This window comes from Cryptomeria japonica, chromosome 8 (assembly GCF_030272615.1).
Source record: "Cryptomeria japonica chromosome 8, Sugi_1.0, whole genome shotgun sequence".
NCBI lineage: Eukaryota > Viridiplantae > Streptophyta > Pinopsida > Cupressales > Cupressaceae > Cryptomeria > Cryptomeria japonica.
The window spans coordinates 530,579,436-530,595,941 of NC_081412.1; the positions used below are offsets into that span (position 1 = coordinate 530,579,436).

Here is a 16,506-nt window from a genome sequence, read left to right on the forward strand (position 1 = left end):
CCACCAGTCGGCAACGCCACCACCAGTCCACGACGCCACCAGCTCGCGTCGCCACCAGTCTGCGATGCCACCTGCAGTCCGCGACGCCACTAGCTCACGTCGCCACCAGTCCGCGACGCCACCAGCTCACGTCGCCACCAGTCCGCGACCTGCACAGGTAGGCCGCCATTTTTTTCAAGTTTATTATTTTTTTTTAATTTATAATGTTTATAATGTTAATGTTTAAAAATTTATGATTTTATATTAATAGTTTGTAATATTATATTATATATTTTTATATTTTTTTTATTTTTTTTAGGTTTAATATTTTTATAAACAATTTAATAATGTTTATTATAAATTTTATTATTATTTATTTAATAATCTTGTTTATTTAATATTTTTTTAGGTTTATTATTTATTTATAATGTTTATAATGTTGTTTATTAAATGTTTATAAATTTATAATGTTGTTTATTTAATATTTTCTTAGGTTTATTATTTAATAATGTTGTTTATTTAATATTTTTTTAGGTTAATTAATAGTTTATACTTTATAATGTTTATTTATAAATTTATAATGTTTATTTTTTATAATGTTGTTTAATATTATTATTATATAATTTATAATTTTATATTAATGGTTTTTTATTATATTGTTTAATATTATATATTTTTATTATATATTTTTAAAAGGTTGAAATAAAAGTAGTGTGTTTTTTAATTTTTCTTTCCAAACATGCAGATTTTCATTTAATGGCTCCTCCCAAATCAACTTCTAAGGCATGGAAGCATGTGACCCGAAATGGAACTCACATCAAATGTAACATATGTCAAGCAAATATTATTGGAACTTTAACAAGGCTTAGGGACCACTTCCTTGCTAATACAGGGGGTCCAGGTGGAGGTGTTCAAGCATGCATAGGTGCGACTCCAGAACTTAAAGCTATTCTAGAGAAAGAGTTGGCTGCTTCAACAGTAGGCAAAATGAAAAAGGCACAAAAGAAACAGAGAATTGAAGGAGATATATCTAGATTCACATCTGCCATGTCTTCCTCTTCTATGCAATCCAAAGCGGCGAGTGTACCAAAACAGAGTGGAACACTGAACAACTTTTGGAAACCAGTAGAGAAACAACAGGTGGATGATGCAGTTGCTGATTTGTTTTACAAAAGTGCTATTTCCATTCAATGTTGCGAGAAATCCTCATTTCCGTAATGCAGTTCAAAAAATTGCAGAGTTTGGCAAAGGGTACACACCCCCAAGTTCAGAGGCTATCAGGACAACTCTTTTGCAAAGGTCAAAAGATAGAGTGACTGAAAAATTAGCTGATGTCAAAGCCACTTGGAAGGAAACAGGTTGCACTATATTGAGTGATGGATGGTCAGATATGTGTCAAAGGCCATTGATTAATGTTTTGGTGTCTTACCCTGAAGGTGTTGTGTTTTTGAAAGTCATTGACACCATGAACCACAAAAAAACTTCAGAGTATATTTTTCAAATATTAGAGGACGCCATTCTTGAAGTAGGGATGGAAAATGTGGTTCAAGTGGTAACTGATAGTGCAGCAAATTGTGTGGGAGCTGGGAGGCTGATTGTAGAGAAGTACCCACAGTTATATTGGAGCCCATGTGCAGCCCATTGTCTCGATTTGTTGCTTCATGACTTGGCTAAATTCCCATGGGTAAATGAAGCTATTCATAGAGGGAGAGCAATTGCAAATTTCATACGGAATCATCATCTCACATTGAGTATTTATAGGCAACATGCATCAAAGGAATTGTTGAGGCCTTGTGAAACAAGATTTGCTTCATATTATATCACTTTGAAAAGAGTGGTTGAAGAAAAAGCAGCTTTGAGGTCTGTTATATGTTCCAATCAATGGGAAAGTTCAGTGCTTTCTAAAGGCCCCAAGGGGAAGAACATAGAGCAAATCATCCTAAACAGCAATTTCTGGGAAAGTGTAGCAAAAGTTTTGCTTGTATGTGAACCAATTGTTGATGTGCTTCGTATGGTTGATGGTGACACTCCTTGCCTTGGCATGCTTTATGAAAGCATGGACAGGTGTAAGGAATCTATTCAAAAAGCACTAAATAATGAAGAAGTAGAATATATGCAAATATGGGAGACAGTTGATTGCAGATGGAAAATGATGCACACACCTTTACATGCAGCAGCTTGCTTTTTGGAGCCTAAGTTGTTTTCTATTGATAGAAGGGGTGATAATGAAATCATGGCAGGGCTTTACCAAGCCATTAGCAGGTATGTACCAAATCCAGAAATTGCAGCACTAATCAGAGATCAAAGTTGGCAATACAAGAGAGGAGAAGGGATGTTTGGAGGGGCAGAAGCCAAATATGACTCGCCACGTATGCCTGGATATAGATGGTGGATCTCTTATGGATCATCAGCTCCTGAACTGCAAGAGTTTGCTATTCGAATTTTGAGTCAAGGAGCAAGTTCATCAACTTGTGAGAGGAACTGGAGTTGCTTTGACCACATCCATTCCAAAAAGAGGAACAAATTGCTGACTGGAAAGTTGGGAGATCTTGTCTATGTTCGCAGCAATTTGAAATTGCTGATGAACAAATCAGCAAAGAACACTTCTTTACAACAAACTCTTGAAGGCATAGCAATGTCAGATGCAGATGAGCCTGACTTTGCAGATGATGAACTGAGTAGTGATACAGATGATGATGATTTGGCATCCCAGCCAAGTGCTCTTGATGACTTAGAGTTATTTTAAAGTTCTAAAGTTTTTGACTGTTATTGTACCTTTTTGACAAAAGAACATCTTTGCAATAGTGAAAGCATATGTTTCCTACGGTTTATATTTTATAAATGTGTCATCTTTTTGTAATGATTTCAAATCTATTTATCAATGTTAAACTATTTACGCAAATTTATAGATTTATTACATATATTTATTAAAAAAAATTTTAAAAATTACATATGGCGAATTTAATTCGAATTTTATACATTTCGAATTTTTTCTGCATCGAACTTCATTCGAATTTCAAAGCTGTCGAACTTCGAATTCGAATTCGAACCTGGTGACTTAGGGTTCAATAATTCGCAATCACGTGTGAAATTTTTTTTTAGGTCAAAGGTTATTGGAGGGTCATTTTTTTAAATTATTTTTATATGTGTTTGTGGCCAACCGCATGAGTACGCTTTCCTTCTATGTTTCGGCTCATGTTTTTTGTGCGCTGAGATTTTGTGTGATCTGGGTTTTGTTTTCTGCAACATTTTTTTTCCCCTGTCTATGTTTTTGCTTTTGCAGCAATTTCGTGGTTTCTCCCCTGCACGAGATTTTTTTTTCTCTACTCATTTCGTGTTTGTGGCCTATGCAAGGGTTCTATGTTCCCATTTTACCCACGCACCTTGTTTTTTCATCTACGACATCTACGTGTTGAGTCTGAAGGAGACTCGTCACTTATCGAAGGGAAATCCTTTGGGACCCACATCAAGCATCCAAGTTGCTAGGATGTTCACACCTGGTGCTATAATGTCTAGCTTCAGGATTTGTGGTGTTACAGAATTTGGCCTGTGAGAACTAAAGGCAGCGGCCACTGCCAGTGCCAGCTTTACGGCCAGGTTTGTGTCGTTAAAGCCAATTGTTGCTTTCGGGAGCTGTGGAAAATATGTATTCCCTTATGGTGTTTTTATAATTTTTTTCCTTAAAAAACAATATGTGGGTTTTTGTAATTTTTAGTCCTTGAAAAAAAAATTATTGTGGGTTTTTTATAATTTTTTGTCCTTAAAACATTATTCGTAGGGTTTATAGTTTTTTCAGAAAAAATTTATTCTAGGGCTTTATAATTTTTTCCTAAAAAAGAAATTATTGTGGGTTTTGTATGATTTTTTCGACAAAAATCATTTTGTACAAGGGTTTTGCTCAATTTTTCCTCAAAAAATCGTGATCATGCATTTTTGTTTTTTGCCTGATTTTTTCATACAAAAATCGTGGGATCTTTCTCTGCAAGAGGGTTTTATGATTTTTTCCACAAAAAATCATGACTGATGTTTCAAAGTCTAGTTTTGATCAATTTTTCTCCGCAAAAATCGTGTTTGGTTTTTTCGATTCTCCTCAAAAATTGTTTTTGGGTTTTATAAGTTTTTCCTCAAAGAAATATTTTGTGTAAGGTTTTATAATTTTTTCCCCTAAAAAATATTATTGTCTAGGTTTATAATTTTTTTAGGAAAAAATTATTGATGGGTTTTCCAATCTTTTCCAAAAATAAAAATAATTTGTAAAATCCAGTTTTCGAGGTTTTGACGATTTTTTCCACAAAAATCGTGGTTTGTTGCAATCTATTTGGGGTCGCACCTAGAGTTGTTGGGGTCACAATCAGCAACAATAATTTCTTATAGTCTGTTTTGGAGTTGCTAGGACGAACAATGCTTAGGACAAACAATGGAGTTGCTATGTCGCTCTTGAAGGGTTTGTCGATTTTTCCTCAAAATCGTGGTTTCAGGTTTTTGTCGGTTTCAATTTTGTTACCCAACATCAGGTTGGACGGATTCTGGTACTCTTGATCATTAACATTCTGCAAATCCAAGGAGGGTCTCAGCAGCTGCAAAGTGTTCTAAAGAGAAGGGGCAGCCTTCTTTGTGTTTGTGATCAAAAGACCTGCAAATTGTCTTTTGTAGAGTTGTTAGGACTATGACCATTAAGGGAGGATATTAAATAAGGAAATGTTTCTTTAATGGTCATCTTAGTTTAGTTAGTTTCTATTTTTGGCTTCAGTTCACGATTGTTTCCTTTAGAAACATCATCTTTGTAAATCTATTTAAGGAGACTTCGTCTCCTTTGTTTAATACATCGATTTACCATAACATTATTTTTATTTGAAGAGCAAATTTTATTTATTTGACGTTTATTAAGATATTCTATAATAATTTCAAATGAAATATTTATTATATATTTAATCATATAGTTATTTTAAAAGTGTTATCTACTATTTTATTTACTAAAGTCCATAACTATTAACCATTTTATTTAATATAGTACCTGGTTATTTTATTATCCACTATTTTATTTACTAAAGTGCTTAGCAATTAACCATTTTTTTCATTGAAGTACATAGCTATTTTATTAAAATTATTTTAATATATACTTATTTAACTTCTTTATCTCCCTCACATATTTTATTTGTTTTGTATTTTATTATTTTTGTATGTCAGCTCTTTAATAGTTTTCGTTACCACACTCTCACCATAATACTCTACCCCTTGCTGCCATTGTAGTTACACCTCTCAGCTTAATGCAACAAGAATATGTCCAACAAGCAAATTCATTACAGCCATACTTGCCTTCATTAGGTATCGTCCACCAGGATTATCCCTATAATATTTATCTTAGTGGCTCTTCAGTACATTAACTCCATCCCATGCTAAGAACTCAAGAAGTTTGTAGAATACCAAGGTACTATTCTTTCTTCAATAAATAGTATATTCTTTATACAAATCTTGAAACAGCCCAGGGACTCCCCTTCATGGCAGCAAAAATAAAATCTACTCGATACACACTTTTAAAAGTAAGACAAGGCTCCATCGCAAAAAAAGGAATGAATGGAAATAGTTCTGTAAACATTATTATTGTGAATGTCCTTGCTTGGATTAGCTTTGTTTGCATCTGAAAGATGACCAGTATATTACAGAATACACCCTTTTGAAAGTAAGACAAGGCTCCAAGCCAAAAAAAAAAGATGAATGAAAATAGTTCTCTAAACATTACTGTTGTGACTTGTGAGTGTACTTGATTCGGTTATACAATTTTCAAGAGAAATCCATTCCAGGATAAAATCTGGTTGAGGGCAACAATTGATGACAATATCTGCAGGATTTGTTAATTATTTATAACAAGCTATGAGGAAGAATATGTGAAATATCAAATTCAATCCAAAATATTTACATTTTTAAAAAATAAGTAGCCAGGTATATCTTTTCTCTCTCCAATGTTACCAATAAATTAAACATGCTTGAAAATCTGTCTGAAAAATATTCCCCCACCACCACGAGAGCAAATCACTTTAACTGACTATATAGAAAATCAAATCAAATCCGAATAATCAGCCTACAAGGAAAACAAACTATTTTTAGCACTCTTGGAATTGAAAACAAAAGCCAGCTGGTAATAGCCACAAAATATTCCCCTCACCCCCAACCAACTCTCCTCTCCCCCGCCACCCCCCCAACACCAAAGAGAGCAAATCACTTAAACTGACTATATAAAATATCAAATTGAAGTTGAGTGATAAAATATATTCACCTGATGTGTCTCACCCACTCGATAAAGTATATCCATATTTAAGCCTGTACTCTTAAAAATGGAATCTTGATGCCCATCCTCTGCACGACCAAGTAATTCATCCTGTAAAGAATTCATATTATATGGACAGAAGACATTCAGAATTCAAATTGCATGTAATATATGCTCCAGTCAAATAGGGTGCAGCATATGTCTGAAAGTATTTCATAACATAACTCAGAAACTAGAACGAGAAAATTTTACAAACATAAGAAAATTTCTACTGAAAAATTACTAGAAATGTTCTCAGGACCCAGCCATTTCAATTTGCTCAACACACTCCATCATAGTGCACCAAATAAAACTAGAAAAATACTACATTGGCCATCTATGACACGTTGCAATCCATAGTACACATAAACAATTATATTGTTGTGGTCTAGTCATTAAAGAGGACATATGAATAGACCCGCTAAACTATTGTCACTAATGGTGTATAAGTACAATAAATTAGTGTCAAAACTGACACCTCACCGTCAAAACTGACACCTCACAGCCTCTAGGTTGTAGTGGATGCAAAAATCCACAGTAAAGAGGAATAAAGCAATATGCATGAAATATCTATTACATTGGTATATGGAAAAAAATGTACAGATGATTGATATACAGAAACATAAGCCCATTCGTTAAAGAAATAATGCTGTGGAATATGCATCATGAAATACACCCCAACAATCATAACAAGTTGGTATTATTAGTGAATATTAATTTCATTTCAAAATCCCTCTACCTGGGAGAGAGATGGATGCATATCCATGAAGGACTTCATTTTCACAAGATGTGTCATCTCGTGGTAAAGCCCTCCATTTAATGTTGTACTCTTTAATAATTCTTAAATGCAATTCCCTTGTAAGTGTGGTTCACGAATTACTTTAAGTTCAAACACAAGTTATCCTTCATCTAGGACTAGAAATTTAGTCTGAAAGGAACACACACACCTATTTTTCTTTGAGACAAGATACAGTCAAAAACATTACAGACAACTTGATCTTGCTGATTCCAATGCAGAAGCAACAAGACTAACCTTCTAATAAATCTGGAATGGTCCATAAAATATGGGAGTTTATTTCTATATATTTAAAATCTAGGAATTATTTTCTGCTTAGGTTTCCATTTAAGAGTATTTCTATATATTCAACATCCTGAAGTTATTTTCTGCCCATATCTCGTTTACAACAGTTCACCTGCTGTACTCCAGCTGTCTGCCAAGTTAATCAACACAAATTGAGGGAAACTAACTGTGACACATCTAAACATTAATAAAATGTAATATGAATCTTCAAGTACAATCAGCATGCATATGAATCTTCAATACAAGACAGGACAACTCCAGATTGAATTGGTTGAAGGATCCTGGCCAATTTTATTGCAACTGAATATACAACATCTAGAGAGATGCAAAACTTGTTTTCATCATTCCATCCAAACAGGAACATATCCTGATCTCTTCTTGAGACAAGATACATCAAATACATTATGGACGCAACTTGATTTTTGTAATTCCAACACATAAGCAATAAGACCAATCTTCTTACAAATCCAGAACTGCTAATAGACTTGCGAGTTAATTAATTCACATCTCAAATTGGAAAAGAACAAAAAAGAAAATAAATTAAAGCTTTCTTCCGTGCATTTAGAGTAATACAGTTAGGATCACTCAAAACATTCAAAAAAGCAAAACGGGAAGAGAAAAGCCCTTGATACCATTATGAAAAAATAAATTAACATCTAACTCAAACAAAGTAAAGCAAACAAACTCATCATACCAAATGTGTCTAGGGATTAAGGAAAACTAGACAAAATACACGAAAATATGCCCTTCTTAGGCACTTTCAAGAAGATAACAAGCAACAGTGAATAAGGGAAGAGTCTCGCATAAGAAAGAATGCCTTTTAGAGTAGGCTCATTTAACTTTCTGTCATTTGATTCGATTTTTCAACAAAACCAAGAGTAGTTCGATTTTGTCCATTAAACAAGGGTGCAGTGAAATGTGTCATTTTGAATCCATGTTATCACGTTTGGATTGAGGTGAATTTAGAAGATCATAGGTTCATCGAATAAGGTGTATCCCCAAGACTTCATTTACACAAAAAACAATGGTTCTCTCACTTAGGCACATACTAAAAGAAAAGAAAACCTCCAAACATTGGCGAATAAAAGAAGAAAAAAGAAGGGGACGCTACAAAGTGAAGCAATGGAAGCCATCAAAGCAAGTAGCCAAAACGAAATGCTTAATATGGTGAAAAATAGAAAGGTGAAAGCCCCTCTAAAGACAAACAAAAGGAAATAATGATTTATAGAATGACCAAAAGCAAATCAAGGGAATTCACAATTCAATCTATTGGCGATTCAATGTCCCTAACAAAATGGGGTTGCTTAAAAGGAAACTCCCAATTTGGGCCCACTTCACAATTCATGAAACTAAACTAGCAATGGAGGAAGTGGTTAGTAACTTGGTAGCTATGCAATCAAAACATATGTGGAAGTTCAAAGATTGAAATGGAAATTTGAGGGGTGAGCCATTACGTGGAACCTCAAAACATTTCTTGCACCACCATGCCAATAGAAGAATTAGATTTCGCACAAATCAAGCATTCAATGAATATCAAAAAATCTCTATCTTGAAGCAGCAATCCTAGGAAGAAATCAACCTTTGCCTCTATAGAAATATTCAAGGTAAACTAGTAATAGATAGATATTTAAACTATACATTAAGCCCACATGAAAGAAAGGAGGATAATAATAAGGAGAGCCACTCACAAAGGGACTTCTAATAATTTGTTTCATCCAGCCTCCTTTGGGAAATTAAACTAAAGAATGAGAGGTTCCATGGACAAAGAGTAAATCTTGTTTCCAATAAATAAAGGAGAATCTAAAGAAATATCTTCCCTCCTCAAAGTTATTGAATGACAATTGCATTATGGAGTCAAGAACTTTGAAAGTCTTGAGAGATCCTTGAAGTTATAAGTAGTTGCAAGTATCTCCCATTCAATTGGGAAGCTTGAAGGATAGAATAGATTTACAAAGCCTTCATTGGAATGCTAGAGATTTCAATGCAAATACTTAGAGCAAGATGTTGATTTATAGCTAGGTTGGATTCCTAGCTTGGGCCAACCTAGCTCTCTAAATTGGCTTTTTAGCCTTAGCAATTTGTCATCACGTTGACTGGGCCCTATTTGGGCAATTTATGTTAAATACATATGTAACGTGTTGTGAATTGCATGTATAATGTGTAAGCATTATATGGCTTGACACCAAAATTATGTAACTTGTAAATAGGTCACGACCTATACTTGTAACTTGTAAAATGAAATTATTTGTTTATATTTTGGCAGGAATTAAACCTAGCCGACCTAAGGTGAAGTGAAGGCTAGAGTCTCCTATATATGTGAAGCCTATCTCATTGCTCAAATACATATCCAGCGAATACCTTCCATCTATCCTCAAGCAACGAATTGTCTTCAGTAATCAGCGAATTACCTTCAGCAATCAGCGAATATCATTAAGAGCATAGCGAATCAGTATTAGAAGCCAGTGAACATCAACAGATGCACAGTAAACACCTTTTGCAGTCAGCGAACCTCATCAAGGCACAGCAAACTCTCTTGAAGGACTACGAACTGGTCTAAAGGTGTTGGTGTTGGAAATAAGCCACACCCGGACCGACGATGGACTGGTCCAAGAGGGGCCAGTATCTCAGTGGTAGAGCACTCCAGCAGCATATGGAAGGTCCTAGGTTCGAGTCCTAGTTGGTCCATGTCTCAACATTGTATCAGAGCCAAGTCTAGGCTAGGAGCCCCAAGCACACTAGAGGTGTGGCTTAAGGGGGAGTGTTGGTGTTGGAAATAAGCCACACCCGGACCGACGATGGATTGGTCCACGAGGGGCCAGTAGCTCAGTGGTAGAGCACTCCAGCAGCATATGGAAGGTCCTAGGTTCGAGTCCTAGCTGGTCCATGTCTCAACAAAAGGGGCACCAAACATCATCTTAGGGTCAGCGAACATCATCTTTGTGACAACAGATCGATCTTGTAGACAGTGACCTCAATCTACCATCTTCCTTGTATTGCAGATAAGTTTGTTAGTGCTATTTACCCTAAGGTTCTGTGCATAATTGCTGACAGCTTCAAGTGTGAAGCTAATTGTAAATTCAATTTGACTAATCAAGATCTAAGAATTGTTGCTGGGTTTTTCACCTCCAAGAGGGAGGTTTTCCCAAGGTACTGTTGTGTTGTTCTTGTGTTGTTTTGTGCTGTTATGTGTTGCATTTTCAGTTTTAGTTATTTACTTTCAGTCTGATTGCTAAAAATTCAACATGGTATCAGAGTGGTTTCCTTCTATAAAGCCTAACAGCTTGAAGGTAGATCCTATATTCTTTTTGCAGACTAGGGCTGAAGAAGTCTAGCATGAATGACCAGGAATCGATTATATCAGATAATTCAACAACAACATAACAGCTTGAAGATTGAGGGCATCGATGGGGCCGTAACAAGAGTATGAAGGTTTCAAATAAAATCTTAGAATACAAGTGTCCTTATTCCTCTACTCTCACTTGTTTGCTTCTGTTAAGAAGGGTTCGCTTAGTTTGAGGATTTGTATCTGTTTGCTTTGTTGTTATTGATATTAGTTCTTTTAGCACTTTGTTTTCTAACCCTAGTTGGGGTCTTAACTAGAACACGGGGTTTTCTTGTTTGTTAACTATCTCATCAAAGAGTGCTTTCGTATGTTGATTTTGTGCATTTGTTTTCTTCTAGCTTCAAACCCTAGTATTCCTTGTATTTTATTAAGGGTTTGTATAATTATCATCCTAGGGGTTGTGATTGTCACCCTAGTTCGAGCTTTGTCTTTGTGTTAAGAATTTGTTCCAACCCTAGTTCGAGTTATGGAAGTTGGTATTTAGTTATTCTCTATTCTGAGTATGCATACCTCAACATTATTCTACCTCAACATTATTCTTAACCCAAATTCATGATTGCTATGAGGAATATGCAATGATCCAAATATCAATGATGTCATTGATCTGAATATTGATGATGCTTTGATGCAGTGATCTGAATATACCATAAAGTTGGAAACATATAATATATAGTGGTCTATTCTTCTTCACTCATCGTGGCTCATATGCTTGGTATTTAGTTTGTATGGGAACACTCCCTATTACATTTTGAAGTAAACGTTTATTAAATATTAATGCTTGATTAAAGCAAAATATACTTGAGACTTTCTTCAATTTCTTGATGATGAAACCTAAGAACAATGCAGAATAAAAGTATCTAGCCTATTGAACAGACATTATTCAGTTAGAATGATATGGGCGCTCCCACCATGGAGATTTTGTGGCCTCAGTTCTTTTTGGTATTTATCAATCATATGTTTGTGCTCAAACTATACAATGTGCCTCTTCAATTGAGTGGTTGGTGCTTACATAATTATCATGTATTCCTTCTGATTAGTTTTACGCATTGGCTGGAAAGACAACTTGGCTTATGTACACTATTATTCTGAAGAAATACACTTGTTTTAGTTCTTCTAATCAGTCATTATTTTGCTATACAATAATTTGATCAGATGTGATCAACATATGACACTTTTCAGTTCTTGCACAAACACGGTTATCTTACTGTTACTTGTTCAACAATTTACAGAATGTTTTGTAGTTTTATACTATGATTGAAGGTATTCGAATTGATCATCTTAGAATACAGCAACCTCATTTAGGAAGAGCGATTGATGACTAGAGAGCCACCAAATTTGAATTAAGACAATTCACAGGGTTGAAAGGTGAAGTTCCAAGCGACCCTTGCGTGTAACTTCAATATGTCGTCGCTGAGCTAAAGGCAGATGATATGTGATGGCAAGAGCCGAAGGCCACGCAGCCATCAGAGATCCATGGGCTTGAAAATGGAACAACTTAAGAACGTTGGTGGATTGTGTGGGAGTCTAGCCAATAAAGAGATAAGTTCTTTTATATTTGAATCATGCTCATGAACTTTCATGTTATTATTAATTCATTCTATTGGGATGTTGAATCATGTTTGATTCTAACATTGATGTTTCTCTTCGAGATAGTCTTGAACTATTATGCTTCAAGATTTAGAGGGAGCTTGGGAATAGACATGAGAGCCTATACAAGCTTTCATCTCATTCCTTCACTTGAGAAGATGGCTGAAGGTGTGCCATGTTCATAATGATTGTGCTATGGGTCCTTTTCGTAGAAAGTGAAAGTAAGGGAAAGGGGAATTAGCATTTCTCATTTTGATTTATATGATGGTTGCTTTCCTTATTGGACTCGTATATTATGTAATCTTCATAAGATTTGGTCGTCACGGTTTATATTAAAGATTAAGAGGGAGTTCTATGTTCCCTACAATCCTCAGTAAAATACTTTGATGAAAGAATTGACAATATTCTATAAACTTAGGATTTTGAAAGCATGATGCTAATTCTATCAGTTTAATGTTGAAATGCTAATTTTGATTTACATACGATTTTCTAACTAGAAAGAGATGGTTTCAGAATTTGGAATAAAACTAGGCCTAATGCATTACTCTCTAGAGTTAGAAGTATGCCAAGGATCAAATGAATTGATATCTTGAATAATGGATTGCAGTGTTTCTACAGCTAACTCTGATTTTGCAGTTCCATCGAAGTACAGACAGCTGATTGGATCCTTGATATATCTAGTTAACACTAGACCAAACATTTGTTATGCGGTGAGTGCCCTTAGCCAGTTCATGAACAAACCAAAGCATGTTCATCTTGTTGCAGCCAAGCATATTCTGAGATATTTGCGAGGCATAGTTGGTTATGGGTTGAAGTATCCAATCAACACTGTCATCACCTTGGAAGGCTACTCTGATTCTGATTGGCAGGAAGTGTATTTGATAGGAAGAACACTTCAGGAATTTGTTTCAATTTGGAATCTGTTGTTATCTCCTGGGCCAGCAGGAAACAGTCCTCAGTTGCATTAAGTACTCCAAAAGTTGAGTACATTGCATCAAGTGTGGCGTCAAGAGAAACAGTGTGGCTTCGCAAGATTCTTGTTGGGTTGTTCGAACAACCTTGGGAACTGTTGATGTGTTTTTTATGCACATGCGAACACAAAATAAAATACCAAGGTATCTTATCCTCTCTTGAACAAAGTTTCCCCGAATGCTGAAGATTCGCCTAAGGATCAATCAAGGCAACTCCAAGGTTCTTATATGTAGGGTCTCTACATGTGGATAAGCTCAATTTGGTCTGATGTGATTATGCTGGAATCACAAGGGGACTTACGTTTGATTGCCTGAGCATCTGATTTGTTGGAACTCGAGTCCTATCTACTGGATGGAAGATAAAGAAATATCAAAAGATGAAAGGCTCAAAAAGTATACTCTAAGACCTAGAACGCGAGAAGATATATGAACGACTAGGTGGAGTCCTACTGGGCTGGGTCTTACCATCAAGCTGAACAATTCAACACCAACTTAGTGCGATCTTCTAAGGAATGCTTCGAATATGTTCAAATTGTACACTATTAGACACTAAACACCATTCAAGTTAATGCATGAACAATAGACGCGTAACGACTTGAAGTTAAGTTCATTCTATGCCAGTTGACCACACAGGGCAAACTTACAATCAGCAAGAGGCTAGTGGTTTGGACTAGGCGGATTCCACGCGAGTGCATTCAATAACTTCCTTCATTCGATCTAATTAACCACCATCCAAAATTGAAGATTCAACAAGAAACCATGCATATTGCAAGAAAGAATACATTTCACCTTAACTTCAATGAAAATGGAGTTCATTTACAATTTAGGCAGCAATTTCTTGCCTTCTCCTAATCTACTCTAATTGCTATTCTATTTGCTATTAATCATTAGCTATTCTAACCTCTATGAACTAACTATTAACCTTTACAAATGAAGAGCCAAAGCTTTATATAGGGAGCTCTTTACAATTTGATGGCTCTGATTGATTTACGATCAATGGCTAGGATTATAAGATGAAAACCCTAATTAGGGTTTGTAATAACAAAACTCCTTTAGCCAATGAGAAAATTACATTTAATATTTGAGAACCAATAGGAAACAGGGGTAGGTGCCTCGAAGTTTATGCCATCACTGGTGAGTCAGGTACATTGAATCTGGACATGTTGAGGTGGACCTATCTGACTGGAGGAATAGTGATTAGGATGCCACCTTGTCTAGTGTTTGTGCCTTAGTCTTCTTCTTTCCTTGGTGTACTTGATGGATGATGTACCCCCTTTACTCCCATGTGTTTGATGAAGCCTCCTTCTTGATTTTGCATTATGGTGATAGGAAGTCATGGTCAAGTCACCTTCTTTAGTAGCTCTCTTTGTCTTGAAGTGTTATAAGATCCTTCGTCTGATATCTTGTGGTTTCTCCATGTGGTAGGATGAAGATCTTTGAGGATGGTTAGTTTTACTGTTTAAACACTTGAAGTCTTCCAACATTCTAGAAGCACCTTGAGTCCTCCTCCATGCTTTTGAGGTGTCCTTGATGATGATGGACTTGAATAGGTCTTCCTTGTCCTGGCCTGATCCTCTTCCATCTTGATTTTATTAATCTGCAAAACAAACAAAGGATGATTAAGCATACATGATATATTCATTTTAACATGATATTTCTCACCTTAAATTATCAACAAGAGGGCATTAGAATGAAATTCGCTCAAGATCCTTTCCAAGGACAGGCCCTATAGTGAAATTCGCTCAGGAGTGAAATTGGACAAAGTTGCTCAATTAGACCAAGATCAAATCATTTGCCTCCAAAATTGTTTAAGAATGGGTTCTACTCAAAAACCTAGTCAAAACATTAGACCTCCTAGGCATTTCGCTCTGGACCCTTTGGAAGGGTTAGGAGTGAAATTAGCATTTTAGCTCAATTTTCACAATTTCTTTGTCTCAAATCACTTTTCAAAGGCAAGTACATATAAATTCTTTCCCAACCATGCCTTAGAAATCAAGATCTTGGCTTGAACAAGGAAGAAATAGAGGTTCAAGGAAATTTCGTTCTGGACCCTTTGGAAGGGTCAGGAACGAAATTTGCATTTTAGGACAAATTCTTCACATTTTGTGACCACCACTTACTCAAATGCATGCCTAAGGATGCCTCTAAGTTCAATCCTCCTTAATCAACACTAGGCTTGATACGAAATTGGGAGCAAAAGGATTTTTTTGGAATTTCCCTCTAGACCCTTTGGAAGGGTCAGGAACGAAATTTGCCATTTAGCTTTAATTCCATCATTTCCTTTGCTCCAATCCACCTTGTAAGGCAAATATGCATCAATCATCCCTCAACTACGCCATAGGGATAAGTTCCTTAGTTTGAACAAGGAGGAAAATAGAGTTTTTAAGAAATTTCGCTCTAGACCCTTCGAAAGGTCAGGAGCGAAATTCTTCCTTAGGCTCAATTCAAACTTCTTTTCTCCTTTCTTTGCCTTGTATTTAACTTGTCAAACCTCCTTCTACCACCATCAAGTCAACTTGCCATCAATTTAGCTTAAAATAAGGTTCTTTTAGTGCATTGGGCGAAATTGGGGAGTCCTCCTAGGAATTTCGCTCTGGACCCTTTGGAAGGGTCAGGAGCGAAATTTACATTTCTAAGCTCAATTCACATCCAATTTGTCTTGGACTTGCCCATTCTCCTTTATCCTATCATATTCAAGCCAGCTTGTTCATAAAGTGGTGTCCATTTCAACGCTTTGGCAAGGATTTAGGCTATCCCAAGGATTTCGCTTTGGACCCTTTGGAAGGGTCAGGAGCGAAATTCATGATTAGGACACAATTCCATCCCTTCCTTACTCCAAATTGCTTCTCAAGGTAAGTGCACTCTAATCTTTGCTCCACCAATGCCTAAGAATTCATATTTTGGCCTCCATCATGAGCAAATTAGGTGTTTTTGAGAATTTCGCTCTGAACCCTTTGGAAGGGTCAAGAGCGAAGTTCATACTTTGCTTGCTTTCCCTCACTTAGTTCTATCCTTCCTACCTTGTTTTCCTTTGATTCTCACATTTGGATCCCTCTCTCACGAAGACAACACTTGCTTGATTCTCAGGAAGGCCTGAAAGGAGAAATTCGCTCTAGACCATGGCCAAGGACAGGACCTATTTAGGATTTTGCTCTGGAGCATTTGGAAGGGTCAGGAGCGAAATTCATGATTAAGACATCAATCCACCATTTCCTTCTCCAAACAAGTGCTTTGCCTTCAA

The 16,506-nt window shown here is 36.0% G+C and overlaps 1 protein-coding gene across 8 annotated transcripts in view; it reads right to left on the minus strand.

Moving 5' to 3' along the window:
* Nucleotides 1-16,506, minus strand: part of LOC131063724 (uncharacterized) — a 125,540-nt gene that overhangs the window by 54,747 nt on the left and 54,287 nt on the right. For all 8 annotated transcript variants that reach the window (XM_057997633.2, XM_057997629.2, XM_057997628.2 and 5 more), the window contains one exon: nt 6,254-6,355. In XM_057997633.2, coding sequence (XP_057853616.2) covers nt 6,254-6,355 — 102 coding nt within the window. The remainder of the gene's footprint in view (nt 1-6,253; nt 6,356-16,506) is intronic.